Source organism: Orbicella faveolata, unplaced genomic scaffold (genome assembly GCF_042242905.1).
Source record: "Orbicella faveolata isolate gen_17 unplaced genomic scaffold, um_ofav_v1 contig_26, whole genome shotgun sequence".
Classification (NCBI taxonomy): domain Eukaryota; kingdom Metazoa; phylum Cnidaria; class Anthozoa; order Scleractinia; family Merulinidae; genus Orbicella; species Orbicella faveolata.
Genome location: NW_028301554.1, coordinates 13,260,001 through 13,274,023, shown reverse-complemented (window position 1 = coordinate 13,274,023; position 14,023 = coordinate 13,260,001). Strand labels below are relative to the sequence as shown.

General features: G+C 39.8%; 2 protein-coding genes across 2 annotated transcripts in view; one reads left to right on the top strand and one right to left on the bottom strand.

The window, feature by feature from the left end:
• Positions 1-14,023, bottom strand: part of LOC110063263 (uncharacterized) — a 54,609-nt gene that overhangs the window by 1,155 nt on the left and 39,431 nt on the right. The window contains exons 39-50 of the mRNA XM_089296354.1: positions 6,818-6,997; positions 6,457-6,616; positions 5,733-5,891; positions 5,113-5,267; positions 4,461-4,637; positions 3,857-4,078; positions 3,151-3,349; positions 2,529-2,686; positions 1,793-1,962; positions 1,323-1,427; positions 608-648; positions 99-333 (exon numbers count right to left, since the gene is read on the bottom strand). Coding sequence (XP_089152480.1) covers positions 99-333; positions 608-648; positions 1,323-1,427; positions 1,793-1,962; positions 2,529-2,686; positions 3,151-3,349; positions 3,857-4,078; positions 4,461-4,637; positions 5,113-5,267; positions 5,733-5,891; positions 6,457-6,616; positions 6,818-6,997 — 1,961 coding nt within the window. The remainder of the gene's footprint in view (positions 1-98; positions 334-607; positions 649-1,322; positions 1,428-1,792; positions 1,963-2,528; positions 2,687-3,150; positions 3,350-3,856; positions 4,079-4,460; positions 4,638-5,112; positions 5,268-5,732; positions 5,892-6,456; positions 6,617-6,817; positions 6,998-14,023) is intronic.
• Positions 10,988-13,333, top strand: LOC149108214 (kelch-like protein 24). The gene has a single exon (XM_089296345.1). The coding sequence runs from the start codon at positions 11,337-11,339 to the stop codon at positions 13,116-13,118; it is 1,782 nt and encodes a 593-aa protein (XP_089152471.1). The 5' UTR covers positions 10,988-11,336; the 3' UTR covers positions 13,119-13,333.

Genomic DNA, 14,023 nt, shown 5'->3' with positions numbered 1-14,023 from the left:
GTTAAATTGCAGAAGTTTTTTTTTGTCAAAAGACGAGACAGAAGCGAGCATTAAGAGTACACTTGGTATCTCCTAACCGTTATCTGTAGAGATTTTACCTGGATATCCGCCAAGAAACAGTTCCCCTGTCATATTGGTGCCATGTCTCATTGGGCTACTGACAGAATGGAGTTCATCCAGGGTTATAGTGACGTTAGGGCTCTGTTTAATGACTCTGACTGAGTGCCAATTCATTTGGCACATGAGGTAAGAGGACTGAGTATCATTTCCAAGCCCGGGCTCCGTCCAAACAACTCGAGATTGGTTTATTGTGGTATTATACGTCAGAACTATCTATAAGGGAAAATAGACAAACATCAGCAATTACGGATTTGTTTGGTATGACTTTTCTTCGGTCCAAGCCGAGGCTTTACAGAATACTAAGCCGCAACGTTTCGGTGTACAAAAATACATTTTGGAACAGTGAATATATTGAGCGTTTTATCAGCAAAATCCCGGTGATATCAGGGCACGACACGTTAGGAAGATTTCACCGTTCTGTTTTTATTTGTATGTTTATTTATTACTCGTCACGTTCAATCTTTGTTAAAAACATTCTTTATAATACCTGGCCACTTGACAGTTCCAAACGGATGTGCATTCTGTTACCTGTTGTTAAAACAAAAGCACTTTAAACGCACTAAACTATGAACCACACATAACCGATGTTGTCTGTTTAGTAGGACTCTATGTTTAACTTGAAATTGTACAAATGGTTACGGAAATAAACTTCATGCGTGCGGTTTTTTTTTTCTCCCGTAAGGGACTCAACAAAGGATCTTGTTTTCCTGTGTTTCTTAATTTTCCTCCCCGAATGCTTAATATTCTTAAAGTCACTCTAAAATGTTGTAAGATGTATTTACGAAACCAGAGTTTGATGCTTTAACACAATTGGAAGCTCCTTTTCCTTCATCATAAAATCTGCCGTTCATCCGTATACATTAAATAAACTTCTCTTTCCATAACTGCCTTTTTAACAACTTTTGCTCTTGCTTGTGTCAAAGTCTTCTTTATGGATTATTGCGCCAAAGTTGACTATGTACCGAGTATCATAGTTGTTCTTTGGCTGTTATATGCCTTTGTTAAGATAAACGTCGACCACTGGTAAATTCCACACCCCTGAGGGGTGTGGAATTTACACTGACCAGAGTTTATGACGTTAAGGATTTAGCTTTCAATGTTTATTTTCTTTCAGATAAGTAGCTTTAAGGATTTTAACGAAAAGCCAACGGAAATACTATTTGAGAGGTTCAAGACCAAGCCCCTTGTCTGTTATGTCTTACCTGGTGAACTCCTAGAGTTCCCGGTTATCAGAAACAATACCCCGTCACGTGATGAGGTGCGGAAAGTCAGCTGAACATTGAACTCTGCATTTAAACTGAAGTTATCTAGAAATAAACAAGAAATTGTTTTCTTTTATCCCGTACTCGAGCTCGCTAAAGAACGGTGTCTATATTCAGTACTTAGTAATGGATTTACTGCGAAAAGCAAGCAGTTTATGTTTATCCATATCGCTAAGAAAGTCAGAAATGGACATTAAAACATGTGTATATTCCCGCTGGCGTCTCTGCGACTTTATGAACCCCTCATTGTCAGTGAATCAAGATTTATGCTCACAAGCCCGAGAACGTAAGTAATTTATTAAACCAGAGAGGCGGCCATATCAGACCAGAGAGAAGGACTGATGGCCCCCTGAATGACTGTAAATTTCTGCGGCGTACGGATGTATTAGTTACGGCTTTTAATTTCGTACCAAATCTGGCCCAGGCAGAACCGTTGAAGCCGAGACCAGGCTGAGCAGTCTCATAACACGATCCACGTGTCTCGTTAGATCCAGTCATGTTGGGTTTACTTAAATCAAACAAGGAATCAGGGACATCAGCAACATCAAAATCCTTGATACAGCCTGCAAACCCAAGGTACCTGCAAAACACCAGCAAATATCAACAATCAGAAAAATTAACAGTAATTCGGACGTTTATAAATTAAAATTAAAGCCGAATCTTTTGTTAAAATTTCTTTTAGGTTTGGTTTGTTTGTTCCCTGTTGTAGATTAAAATCTCCACCACTTAAAATTAAGGAAAGAAAAATACTTTCACAACAACATCTCAAAGTAATTGAAAATGTGGCGGAAATATGCCATCAACTCATTTCGTTCATGGCACAATTTGATCATTTCATATCATATACCAGTTTAAATGACCTTCTTGTCTGGTAGTTGCAAGTGAAATTTTTTCCTTTAAAAGACTGAATACACAATGGAACGGTAACGGTTGGTTCTCCGATAATTTTACTAAAGCCTATCTGGTAGAAAATCCCGACGACCAAAAACGGTACTTAGCTAGTTTCGGTTGAGAGTATGCTCAGTATCACGAGAGATCGCCATAACGCGAGTCAATTTTACAACGTTATCATTTCTATACCAAACTAGGGCTGACTACAAATCCTTAAATTCTCCTTATTGTCACTTTGTGCAGTGTTAAACATACCTGTTTGTGACAGCAGGGGCAATCACGTGACTTGGAAGGCCACCAATGTAAAGACGACGTAGATTCATAGATTCACCAGGCGGGTTGTGTCTTCCGTTAGCATACTCGTTGGTACTCAGTAAAATGGCACCAAAATGTAACATTCGGAGAATATAAACCTGATATGAATCAAATTATTTCAGTTAGTGAAGTGATTTTGAAGTGGTGTAACTACTGACTTTCCCTGGCTTGGTCATTAAAGTGGTTTTAAAACTACCAATATAGCTGAAAAGAGAAAAGAGGAAGTTTCATTCCGATTGATTGAAGCATTTTGTCAATTTTAATGGCTACTTACTCTACTTCTTATAATTGGTGCTTACTAGTACTACAAGGATGAGCAAAGAAGGACGAGAAAAGGTTTATCTTGATCATGACCAGTCGATGTTTTGCAACAAGACTGAAGGTACTAGAAAGGGGAGACTCTACGTATTATGACGCGTAAAGTAAAACTTGCAGTTCTGATCAGTTAGAGATATGAATTAATTCAACTCCCACTTCCTATCCAAAATCTGTCTAAGTACACTTTAGTAATTGGGTTATGGTCCTTAGAGAGAAGTGTTTTCAAATGTCCCATAATACATACCGTGTACCAGTGGCCATTCCCAGAATACTTTTGCTTGGTACTAATAGACACCAGGCCTCTACCTGAATTGAACTCGAACAATATTCGCCCTTGGACAAGCTCGACTGAAAAGAACTGGGTCGGGTGTGTGTCATTATCAGTGGCGTATAACAGAAGACCGTCATCAGATAGAGCTCGGAAGGTCACACCGACTACAAAGCTGAAAAAGAGCATTAAATTAGTGCAAGTGATGCCTTATAAGCTTAATCTCAAAAAGGAATTTTCTCAAGTCAGTTACTAACTCATACAGAACAGCTGTCAAAGATCTATTGCTGGATAGGTGCATTTCTATCCTTCATGGCTGTGTTACCTTTAAGAAATGGAAAATGTTTTCCATGCTCCATTACATTGAGGGGAAAAGTTGTGAGAATAGGAACTCTTCACAACGTTTCACAGGATCAAGACTTTCATGAGTGCTTCTCTCTTTGTAGGATCCCATATAGGAATTAAGAACTGATCACGGAGATAGCTTTTAACCAATCGCAGTTCTTTATCGCAATGGTAATAATTAAAAGAAGGATAGAAAAAAGGTTTTATTTCTAATCTGTAATGCTGCCCTTTCTGGTTCTTGAGGTAACTCTTCTTCGGTGGGAACAAGTGACATAAGATGTAGCGAGAAATCTCAAAAAAACCTTAAAGAAATAGGACAAGAAAACAATCTTTTTACCTAAGTTCAAATATGTTGCTTTGTTCTTCGCTTAACTTAAATCCAATGTAACCTTTTCCTTTGCTTCCTTGAAGATTAAAATGCACGGTCCTGTCGTTGTTGGACGCAGTCGGTGGGGGTAGTGGGGCTCTACATGAGGGAGGGATGGGTGGAGGTACACGGGCCGGAATGACACCGGCATTTGATACACCAATTGAGTGGCCAGAGAAGAAACTCACTGAGCTGGAGGGTGAGAGGAACAAACAAGGAACAAAGTTAGTATCTGTTCTACTTAACAACAAAAGCGCACCATAACTTTCAGAATTTTGCTAACGCTTTACTTTCAACGTAATTGAAATGTTTCATTTATATTTGCTTCGTCTGTGAACAACTACAATTTTTTTATAGCTGTAAGTGCGTCAAGAATACTCGGCTGCGCGTCCTACTTAACTCTTTTTTCGGTAATGGGGAATGTGGTAAAACACGGTCTCTCGTGTTTAATATATTTGTAGCAAAATTGGTGTAACTTTTGGTCGTATTTATAACCCTGGCAATTAAAATGCAGAATGGGTAAACTGACTTGCAAAATGCACCAAGTAAAAGGCCTTTATCAGATTTTATTTACTTTGTATCGATGATCAAGTCCTTCATCCCTCCTTTAAAGCATAGGGCGTAAGGAACTTGAGAGGACTCGTTCGATGGAATACCGCCCATGTAAAACGGTTGGCGAAGAATCAGAGGTGAAGCCACAAAGTCAAAAACATCCGTAAAAAGAAGACTGTCGTTCACATACAGTGCGTATCTGTTAAGAGAAAACAAACGTAAAAAATCATACCAGGACGTTTATTTGTTAAGATAGCACACTGCTCTAGCCACATTGTAAAGTGTCGTATCTCGGAAAATTTGAGACAAATCCTGATCTATATCTGTTCCCATTATCTAGAATAGATTTTAGGCATTACTGGCTCTCACAGTAAGGATTGCATTGCAGGGTCCATCCCTATATATACAAGGAACTTTGTATGTAGGGCATACAAAGCTAGATAGTTTGAGCTACAAGGGGTTAGAAGTGGAAAGGACGTTGGAGACTACCTTTTCAATGTTACCTCTTCATACACAGGAAAGGCAAATCAATTTTAACTTCTTTAGTTATCTTCTTTATCTTCAAAGATTGTTATACGCCTTTGTATTGTTCGTGAGGGGAGTGAGATGCTCTGCTACGGTCTCTATTCAATACAGCCAGACGATGATGATGATAGATAGCTATTGTAACCTACCCACTGTCCGACAGCTGAAGATGGATGACAAGCCACGAATTGTCAGAGAAGGTGATATTTGATGAAGAGAACACCAAATCAGAATCAATGTTCCCCAGCCGTAGTAATAAGTCACCATGAAACAAAGTCATATACAGTGATGGCGCTCCTGGCATCTGTATAAAGGGTAAAGTAACACAAAAGAGAGCATGCTTTGCTTCATCATGGAATAATTGTTTATCAGCTTGGATTTAAGTAGGCCACTTAGCCTTCTAATCTTCATAGGAATAGCTGACATCGTTGATGACTGCGTTTGCCTGATTATTGATACTGTAGAAACAAATAAGACGTTGATCATTTCGTAATTTATGTCCCATTCGCACCAACTTAACGTGTTTTGTTAAGCCAGCATTAATAAAAGTAATACGAGATCCTGAATTAATTTTGCCCAAGTTTTATATAACTATTCCATTTGTGGTCCTACTATACAAGCGTTCAGATCAATTGACGTCAGCAGGTTAAGTTGTAATTATAATTTATAACGCGGAGACTTCCATGTAATTTTCCGAAACACAGTTTCAAACAATCCCTGTTCCGCTTACAACTTTAAGATATGTAAACAGTTCTTACAACATGCTTACATCACTTTTGCTGTAGAGAAGTACTCCACTCTCTCCGTTTGTCTTAAAAGTAAAGGTTAAAGAAGACATTGTCGCTATTTCACTGCTGATGTCAATACTTGCATATGAACAGTCACCAGTTTCCTCTTGGTAACCATAGAAACGTGTTCCATATTCAGTCTGAAAGTTAAAAGCAGCATGAGCATCACTTAAGGAACAAACACCGAACAAAGCTATTGATCACCAGAACATTTACGGTCTGGGAATTCTACCTACAAACAAGTGTAGTCGATAGCTCCTTCCGCCTTGTTAATCATACACTAAGCTTCTTGAAAGGCTCACTCCGCGATTAAAATTAACATTGAATTTGCTTATGAACGCTTTGCTGTTTTGAAAGGCTCGAATTGGCCAGCTGTTTTCTAATTACGACAAACACATGTTTCCCCGAGCTCAAAGAGATTTTTTTTCTTAAAAGGTTCAAACTATGGACAACCGTGATAGAGTTGGGAAGCAATGACGTCAATTTGTTTATAATTATTGAAAAAGGGATCCGTTTCGTAGGCAGATGCACAATATTAACAAGAATGCTGACTTCACCTATCACTGCTCAGTTCTGTAATATTTTACACTAAAATTGAAGGAAAACTATCAGCTACCCGCTCGTTCCTCGTGTTCAGTCACATTGAGCTCGGGTGCCTTTGGATTCTTTTTGGGCATACACCTGACTCCTATCAATGTATCCTACCTTTCCTCTGATAACTCCAGAAAACGACACTCCTTGCTTGGCAATCATCAGTGCTGGGTCGTTGAAGTATCGGGGAACAAGAGACGCAAATTTGCTGCTAAATAGCAGTAAATTGTCCATATCGCCAGAAAACACGTCTGTAACTTCAAAGTTTGATACACTGAAACAGCAACAATATGGCTTAGAACTTTGTATTTGGACCATTAAAAAGATTCAGAAGAAACTGAATTCGTCTATCAGCGCGCGGTTAATCCAGGATTATTATAACTCGAGAAGCCCAAGTGTTATTCCCTATGCTTTAATTTAAAGCTTTTAAGCTTTAAAAAGTTTCTATTATTGTTTTTTTTATTTCGGGACTAACCTGTTTGGAATGAGCGCTCCGAAGGTGATCACATGACCGCTGTCCATAACTGTTTCACCAGTGTCGACATAGCGACCGTCAGGTGCCTCTAATGAGCCCACGAGATTCACTGTCAGCGTTGCATTTACAGACGTGTGTACAACACGAATACGATACCAGCGGCCATCTCCGTACGAGGACCTTAAAAGAAAAACAGGATTCCATGAAATTTTCCAATTACTGTCTGATACAGTCTAAACAAACCGTGTGCATCACAGCTGGGAGTACTCCATGGTCTAAATAGATAATATCAACTCTGTCATTAATCCGAAAACACACACATATATTTTAACTAATTAACTTCTTTTTTCACTCCTTCCTTTCTTCTTTCACCCCAAAATGTGAAGGTAATTTAGAACATGAGGCAAATTCTCTTCAATAGCAAAGCACACTTTATTACGACTAAAAAACAAAGACAATTACAATATCTTACTCAAACGACATTCATTTAGCCATTTAGGGACCGTTCATTTTTTATAAGGTAGGGGGGGCTGGTGGGATTTGGGAGGGGGGCCATGCGAAAAAAAATGGCTTTCGAGGGGGGGCCATCCCAAAAAAATAAGGGAAAAAGGGGGGGTCACGTGAAATATTTTAGTAAAACTTTAAAATGGCATAATGTTTGAATATCAAAAAAATTGCTATAGAATAAACATAGAAGGCAGGATACAAATTTATTACAAACTTTCCTTCTGCTTTAAAAAAACGTTTAGCGACAAAAAGCATTTGTAGCTACTGAAAAGAAGTATTTAACACTGTTATTTTCGAATGCAACTTTCACTGGCACTCATCTTCATCTCCGCTGTCGTCGAGTTCTTCGTCGCCGCTTGTGCTGCTATGGGAGTCTCTTTCACCAATGCTGCAAGAAGCAGCACTGCTTTCCGTCAGAGTGTACTCTTCAGGGTACATGAAGGTGTAAACATAATCTCTGACTTCCCGCTCAAGGTTGGTGGTGATTCTGCTTCTTGCAGCACTGGTGAAATAATTCCCTTCCAAGAGCTGTGCGATGTATGGCCCATCTCTTCTAAATATCGACGTGGTAACATCCTCAACTTTAAGACACTCTACCGGGACGGCCGTTCTAGGAGGGTACACAAGGCATTGTGGAAGATCATTTCCTAGCGGGTTTCCAACACAGATTCCATAAACTCGTTGGACGTTGTTTTCAGTCCGCTTCCTCTTTCTTTCATTTGACTTTCTGCGGTTTTCTTTTTTCCTTCTCCTTTTGTTGATGTGCTGTTTGAGTATGCCTTTGAATATGCTGTTATAATTGCTCTTCTTATTTTCTAGTGCTTCCATGTCCTGCGTGACCTTCGTCAACTTAGCTTCTGTACATTTGATCTGTTTTACATTAAAACTGTGGGCAAATTCTTCGCCCTGCTTTAAAGCAAGCCAATTGGACTGAAAGAGTGTGGAATCGTGTTCCTTTACATCTTTCAATATGACATTCAACTTTTCCACCATTGCTCTGTGCTCTTTGATGGAGAAGTTCAGTTTTCTTCCATCACTGGGCTTCAACTGGTACCCTTGCATGGAAAACTCACTCGCCCTTTCTGAACAGCCATCCGCACCTAGAAAAATTGCTTCTTTTGCTTGTAAGATGTCAAACTGCCTGGATCGTTCAGCTGTAAACCTTTTCTTAAACGACTCGTCGCTTTCGCCATTATTGCGCATTTTGGAATGAGCCTCTTTCATGATGCTCATGTAGTAATGCGCTCTTTCCCCGATTGGATTAACAATATAAAGAAGAACGAGCATGGAAGTGGCAGGCTGGTTTTATCTGACCCAGAGAGCGTTGCTCTATTTGCAGATGAGTTTATTGCCAAATCGAAGTTTGTGGTGGATTATCTTCAGCATCTTGAAGTGCTGGAATTTAAAAGGAAAAAGAGAGCAGAAGAAAAGGCAAAGTTAAGTAGGGAGGAGGATTATCCTTGGACTGAGTTGTGCGAAGATCTAACCAAGCTTAAAAAGCTACGTGTTCCAGAACTAAACAAGTACTCAAACCACCACGGGCTGAAGCAGCATTTGAAAAGTAGCAAGAGTGAGAAAGTAAAGGCAATTGTAAGACATTCATGCTTGCAGCAGAAGAGTCCTCTCAGAGCTGGCCCACCAACACTGAGAAATGCCAGGACATTGACACAAAATGACAACAGGGCAAGTGCTGACAGCAGTGAAACAGATGAAAGTGACAATGATGAGTATGACAGTGATGCCATTGACTCTGGGGGAGAAGATGACTCAAGTGACATCACTCTTGCATTCATCAATTCAGATGAGGAAGATGCCAATTAGAGGCCAAATGCCACACGCTCAGGGCGAGCCATAACTAGGAGATCCTAAATTGACTTCTCTTTCTTTTGATTTGTTTCTTAAACAACAGCTCTCTGTCGTATAGAGATTGTAAATATTGTCTTCATAGTGAGCACAAAAACGTGAAGTAGGGGGATAAAAGAGAAATATTAAAAAAGTTGAAATCTAAATATTGTTTGTTCAATTTTTTTTTGGGGGGGGGGTCATCCCAAAAAATGTCCGCTATAAGGGGGGGCCATGTGAAAAAATTGGTAAGCTGAGGGGGGGTCATGCGATTTTTAAATGGTGCTTCCCAAATCCCACCAGCCCCCCCTCCCTCATAAAAAATGAACGGTCCCTTATGTAAGCGAAAAAACCCATTTTTATAGCCATTTTTAAGCGATGACGTCATACTTCATCGTTTTGATGACGTCGCTGAAGATCAGGCCCAGGTTGTTCAAAAGGTGGATAACGCTATCCACGGGATAAATCACTATCCAGCGGATAGCGTGGTTTGTTTTGTTAACACTTATCCACTGGATAGCGATTTATCTCATGGATAGCGTTATCCAGCCTTCGAACAACTGGGGTCAGAAGATGTTAAGATTTATCCCTTCAGCCTCTCTGCGAAAGGGCGCCATTTTGTAAAGAAGCTTGCCTTCAAGCCTCTGATTCCATATTTGGGCAAAAAAAATCCGTAGTTCTGATTGGTGGGATAAAAAACCTCAGCATCTTTCTGAACATCTAAAGAGAATTTACGCGCTTCGGGATTATATGCTTCTGATATAACCCTAAACTTTATCTTATTTTACAGCTTTTGATGAATGTGTCGACATAAAATACTTTAGAGGCGCATACTATTTGATCATGAAGTAAAAAGTTACAAAACTTCCTGGGGTAGTGAAATATATCATGTAAAGGGGTTTCACAATTGAGTAGTACAAGATCATTTTGGTGCGAAAATGTCATCAAATCAGACAGATTTAAACCAATCAAACTCTGTCGTCAGAAGCACACAAGTTCTCTCCCGTGGTAGACTGTTCACAGTCCTCTATTTTCTCGTATTTTTATTCCATCGTTAAACGCGCGGATAGAATCGCGAGAGAACTGAACGCCAGCGCAAAACGGAAGACTTTCTTCTTGCTCGCTTCGCTCGTAAACCCAACCTCCACCCCAGCGTGCTTCGCGCTCGCTTCGCTCGCTTTTTCTTACGGGTGCCTAAATAGAGAGGATGTGAACAGTCTACTCCCGTGGCGAAAGGTTTAAATGCGTTTAATATAATAACTTATCCTATACGGAACTGATCATAAAATTCTCTTGATTTTTTTCACAGTGTTTTACGTATTTCTACTTTCCCGCTGTGACTATGAAGATTTTTGTTGCTTAAAGATACAGAAATGTCGATGTAATATATCAAACACGAAACACCGTGTTTAACCACATTTCTAAACATCAAAAAGAGAAAAGAAAATACGACGCGTAGCGGAGTATTTTTGACGAACTTCGAGGTATGAGGAATTTTTGTCAAACACTGTCTTGAGTTTTTGATATATCTTCTCAATCAAAGCTAAAGAGAAAACGGAAAAATGAAATTGTAAAAATATATTCTAACTAAGAACACCGCCGTCACGGTCATGATTTCCGTTGTCTAAACTTATTGAATTTTTAATGAGTTTTAGAAGGCCTGCTAAAAGTTGCAGTTGTTATTGTGGCACGAGTTTCCTCATGTGTATTTTATATTAGAAGTTTCAGGTCAAAAGATTTGTAAAATACTTTGTTTATGTATAGTACGTTTGTAGTCTCATAATCTGTTATCACGAGAAACGCTCAATAGAGATTTGATCTCCCGTTGAAGGTTAAGAGAACCAGAGGTAGGTGCCTTGCTGATGGGCCATTAGGTTAGAACCAGAGATAGGTGCCTTGCTGATGGGCCATTAAGTTTGAACGCTGACTTTACTTTACTTTGTTTTGATGTGAATGTTTATAAATAGTTAATATCACTGTCGGCCCTCAAAGCCAGTTGATATTGCTGAGCTAAGGATGACACAGCATTTATAGACAAGCGAGCGTGCGTACATGGATCACTCGAGTGAAACAGCGCTAGTTAATAATGATTTCAGCAGCTGACAGATTCAAAGAGCGAGGAATCTGTTTTCTTCAGGAGTCAGTTTAACTCTCTGACTCTTGAAGAACCATGAATCGGCTTGATCTCAAGCTAAAAGATCATAGACATCCTAGTGATGTAACTTTGGTTGTGAAAGATGGAAAGGAGCTTCAGGCTCATAGAAGCGTACTTTCGCGGGCGAGCAGCTTCTTTGAAAAGCTCCTCAACAGCGACATGAAAGAAAATAATGAAAGAGTTATTCGGCTGGAGATGATCTTCGAGTCTGATATGGCAGTTATTCTGGAGTTTATTTACACCGGCAGCGTTCAGATATCCACTCAAGAAAATGCCGAGAACCTAGTCGAATTAGCAGATTATCTTCTCCTCTCAAATCTGAAAGCTTTCGCAGGAAAATATCTTGAGGAACACATCACCACTGCGAATTGCATTTCAATTTACCACCTAGCAGGAAAATATTTGTGTCAAGGCCTGATTGCTAGCCGTCGAAAATTCATTCACTCAAACTTTTCTTCCGTCGCTGAATCCGACGGTTTTTTTAACCTCTCAAGCCATGAGGTTGAAAAATGGATTTCCAGCGATGAGATCGTCATTGACGCTGAAGAAAACGTCTTTGAATTCGTGCTACGATGGGTTGATCATGGCCAACGACGCGTAAAATTTCGTGACTTATTTCGTCACGTTCGACTGACCTGTATATCGCGCGACTTTTTAGCGAGCAATGTCGTGACTAATGATCTTGTGAAAGAAGATGAAGAGTGCCTTGAAAGTGTTTTTCTTGCATTGCAATGGCAGGATCGATCAACAGATTGTGTCATTCCACGTCCACACCCTCCCAGGAGGGCTCTGGAGAGAGATGTTATCGTAGTCACGGTTTGTGAACTCGAACAGACTCTTTACCACACCAACTTTTATCTTCCTTCAACGGAACAGTGGTACCGCTTGCCCTGGACCTCATGCGAACCAACACGCGTATTCTCGTATCGAGGTAAAGTATTTGTTGTTACCAAAGACATCGCCAGATCGCAATGCTATGATCCAGTTTTAAACCGATGGTCTCCAGCACCGTGGACAAAATTGGATTTGAGCTTAGCATTTATGAAATTACATTACACATCTTTATATGATGTGTTGGTTATTAAAGATGAGATATGTTTTATTGTAGCAGAAAGGCACTCCTTTGCGCTTTGGAGATTCAACGTTGACTTGAATTCAATGACTCCTTTGTTTCACTGGCTTAAAAAGGCATTATTTTGTACCGTAGTTGTTGACAGAGTGTTATATGTTATCGGGGGACGAACGCTCAACCGTAGTTATGGCTACAATGCAAGTGATAGCTATTCAAAGAGTGCCCTCTCTCACTCTTCAACATTTGACACCGAGGGAAACGAATGGAAAGAAATAGAGCCTTTAAAAGAGGCCAGGAGAAATGCTTTTGGTGTCAGTAAAAATGACGAAAAGATTTTCATTGCCGGAGGACACGGGATTTTTGATGACTGGCTGATTAGCTGTGAAGTTTACACCATAGCGACCAATGAATGGCAGTTCATAGCCAGCTTGACAGTGCCTCGAGCCTTTGGAAAAATGGTGTTGATTGATGACACCATCTACGTCCTTGGAGGTCGTGTTAGAAAGCCCTTCCAGGATCCTTGTGATTTTCCTGACGGCAAGATGGCTGTAGAATGCTACGAGGAGGACACAGACAAATGGAATGACAGAACAACAGTTCCCATTCGCAAGATTTCTCTCAGGGGAATGTCAAAGTTCGGTGATTATGAATTCTTTTTAAGCATTTGCTCACTTCGACTTTTTAAAGGCGTAGAATTTGATAACTTGTACCCTATACGGTTCTGATCGTTATTTCGCCGTGATGGTTTTTGAAGATTTCTATTTTTTCTCAGAGTCTTGGAAGATTTTTGTTGCTGGAAGATTATCGATGCCTGGCTGACAGTTAAAGAGAGTTAATATCGGCAGTACTTTCCTCATGTTTATTTTATTTTAGTCTCAGATGAAAAGATGTGTAAAATAAAAAAAATTATATATTGTACGTTTGTACAGTAGAACTTTAACTTATTTTATGACCAAAATCTGCGATTTTTGATACCCTGTTCGTGACCTGGCCAAAAATTCGCTGCCTTATTTATGACCGTTGCGGCTGGCACAGTTGCCCTAAACATAAGTTATGAAGGGCTTTTGTTGACGGTTTTATTGGTAAAGATGAAAAGGTAGCTTCTTCTAAGAAACATACCCAATTCAAGACTAGAGTGCTAAAACCATACCCTATTTAAGACCAAAATGGCCAAAATCGATATCCTATTTATGACCAAAACGGCTGAAGATCCCTACCCTTCGGGGCAGCACATACCAATGTAGCCCGTGTAGGGGAATACCCCCCGGACCTCTCTACAACCGCCACTTTTTTGTTTTTTTGTTTCCCGGCGGAAAGTCCATACATTCACTGTTATTTTAACCTCTCTACAACCGCCGCCTGTACACAACGGCAACGGTTACTAAAGCGCGTCCCAACTGCTAAATAACCTCTCCACAACGGTCAGTTAATCGACAACAAACCCCATTTTTTACTGGAAAAGGTAACGAAACCTGATCCATACTGCGCGTCGGTGGTCTCTGTTTCTGTTTGGTTTCTGTTTTATCGATATATTTTAATTGTGTTACGTATTTACATGCTACTCTGAGCATTTTTAAAAGATAAAGTGTTGAACCACAAGAAAAAAAAACAGTGTAATATTACACCCCTA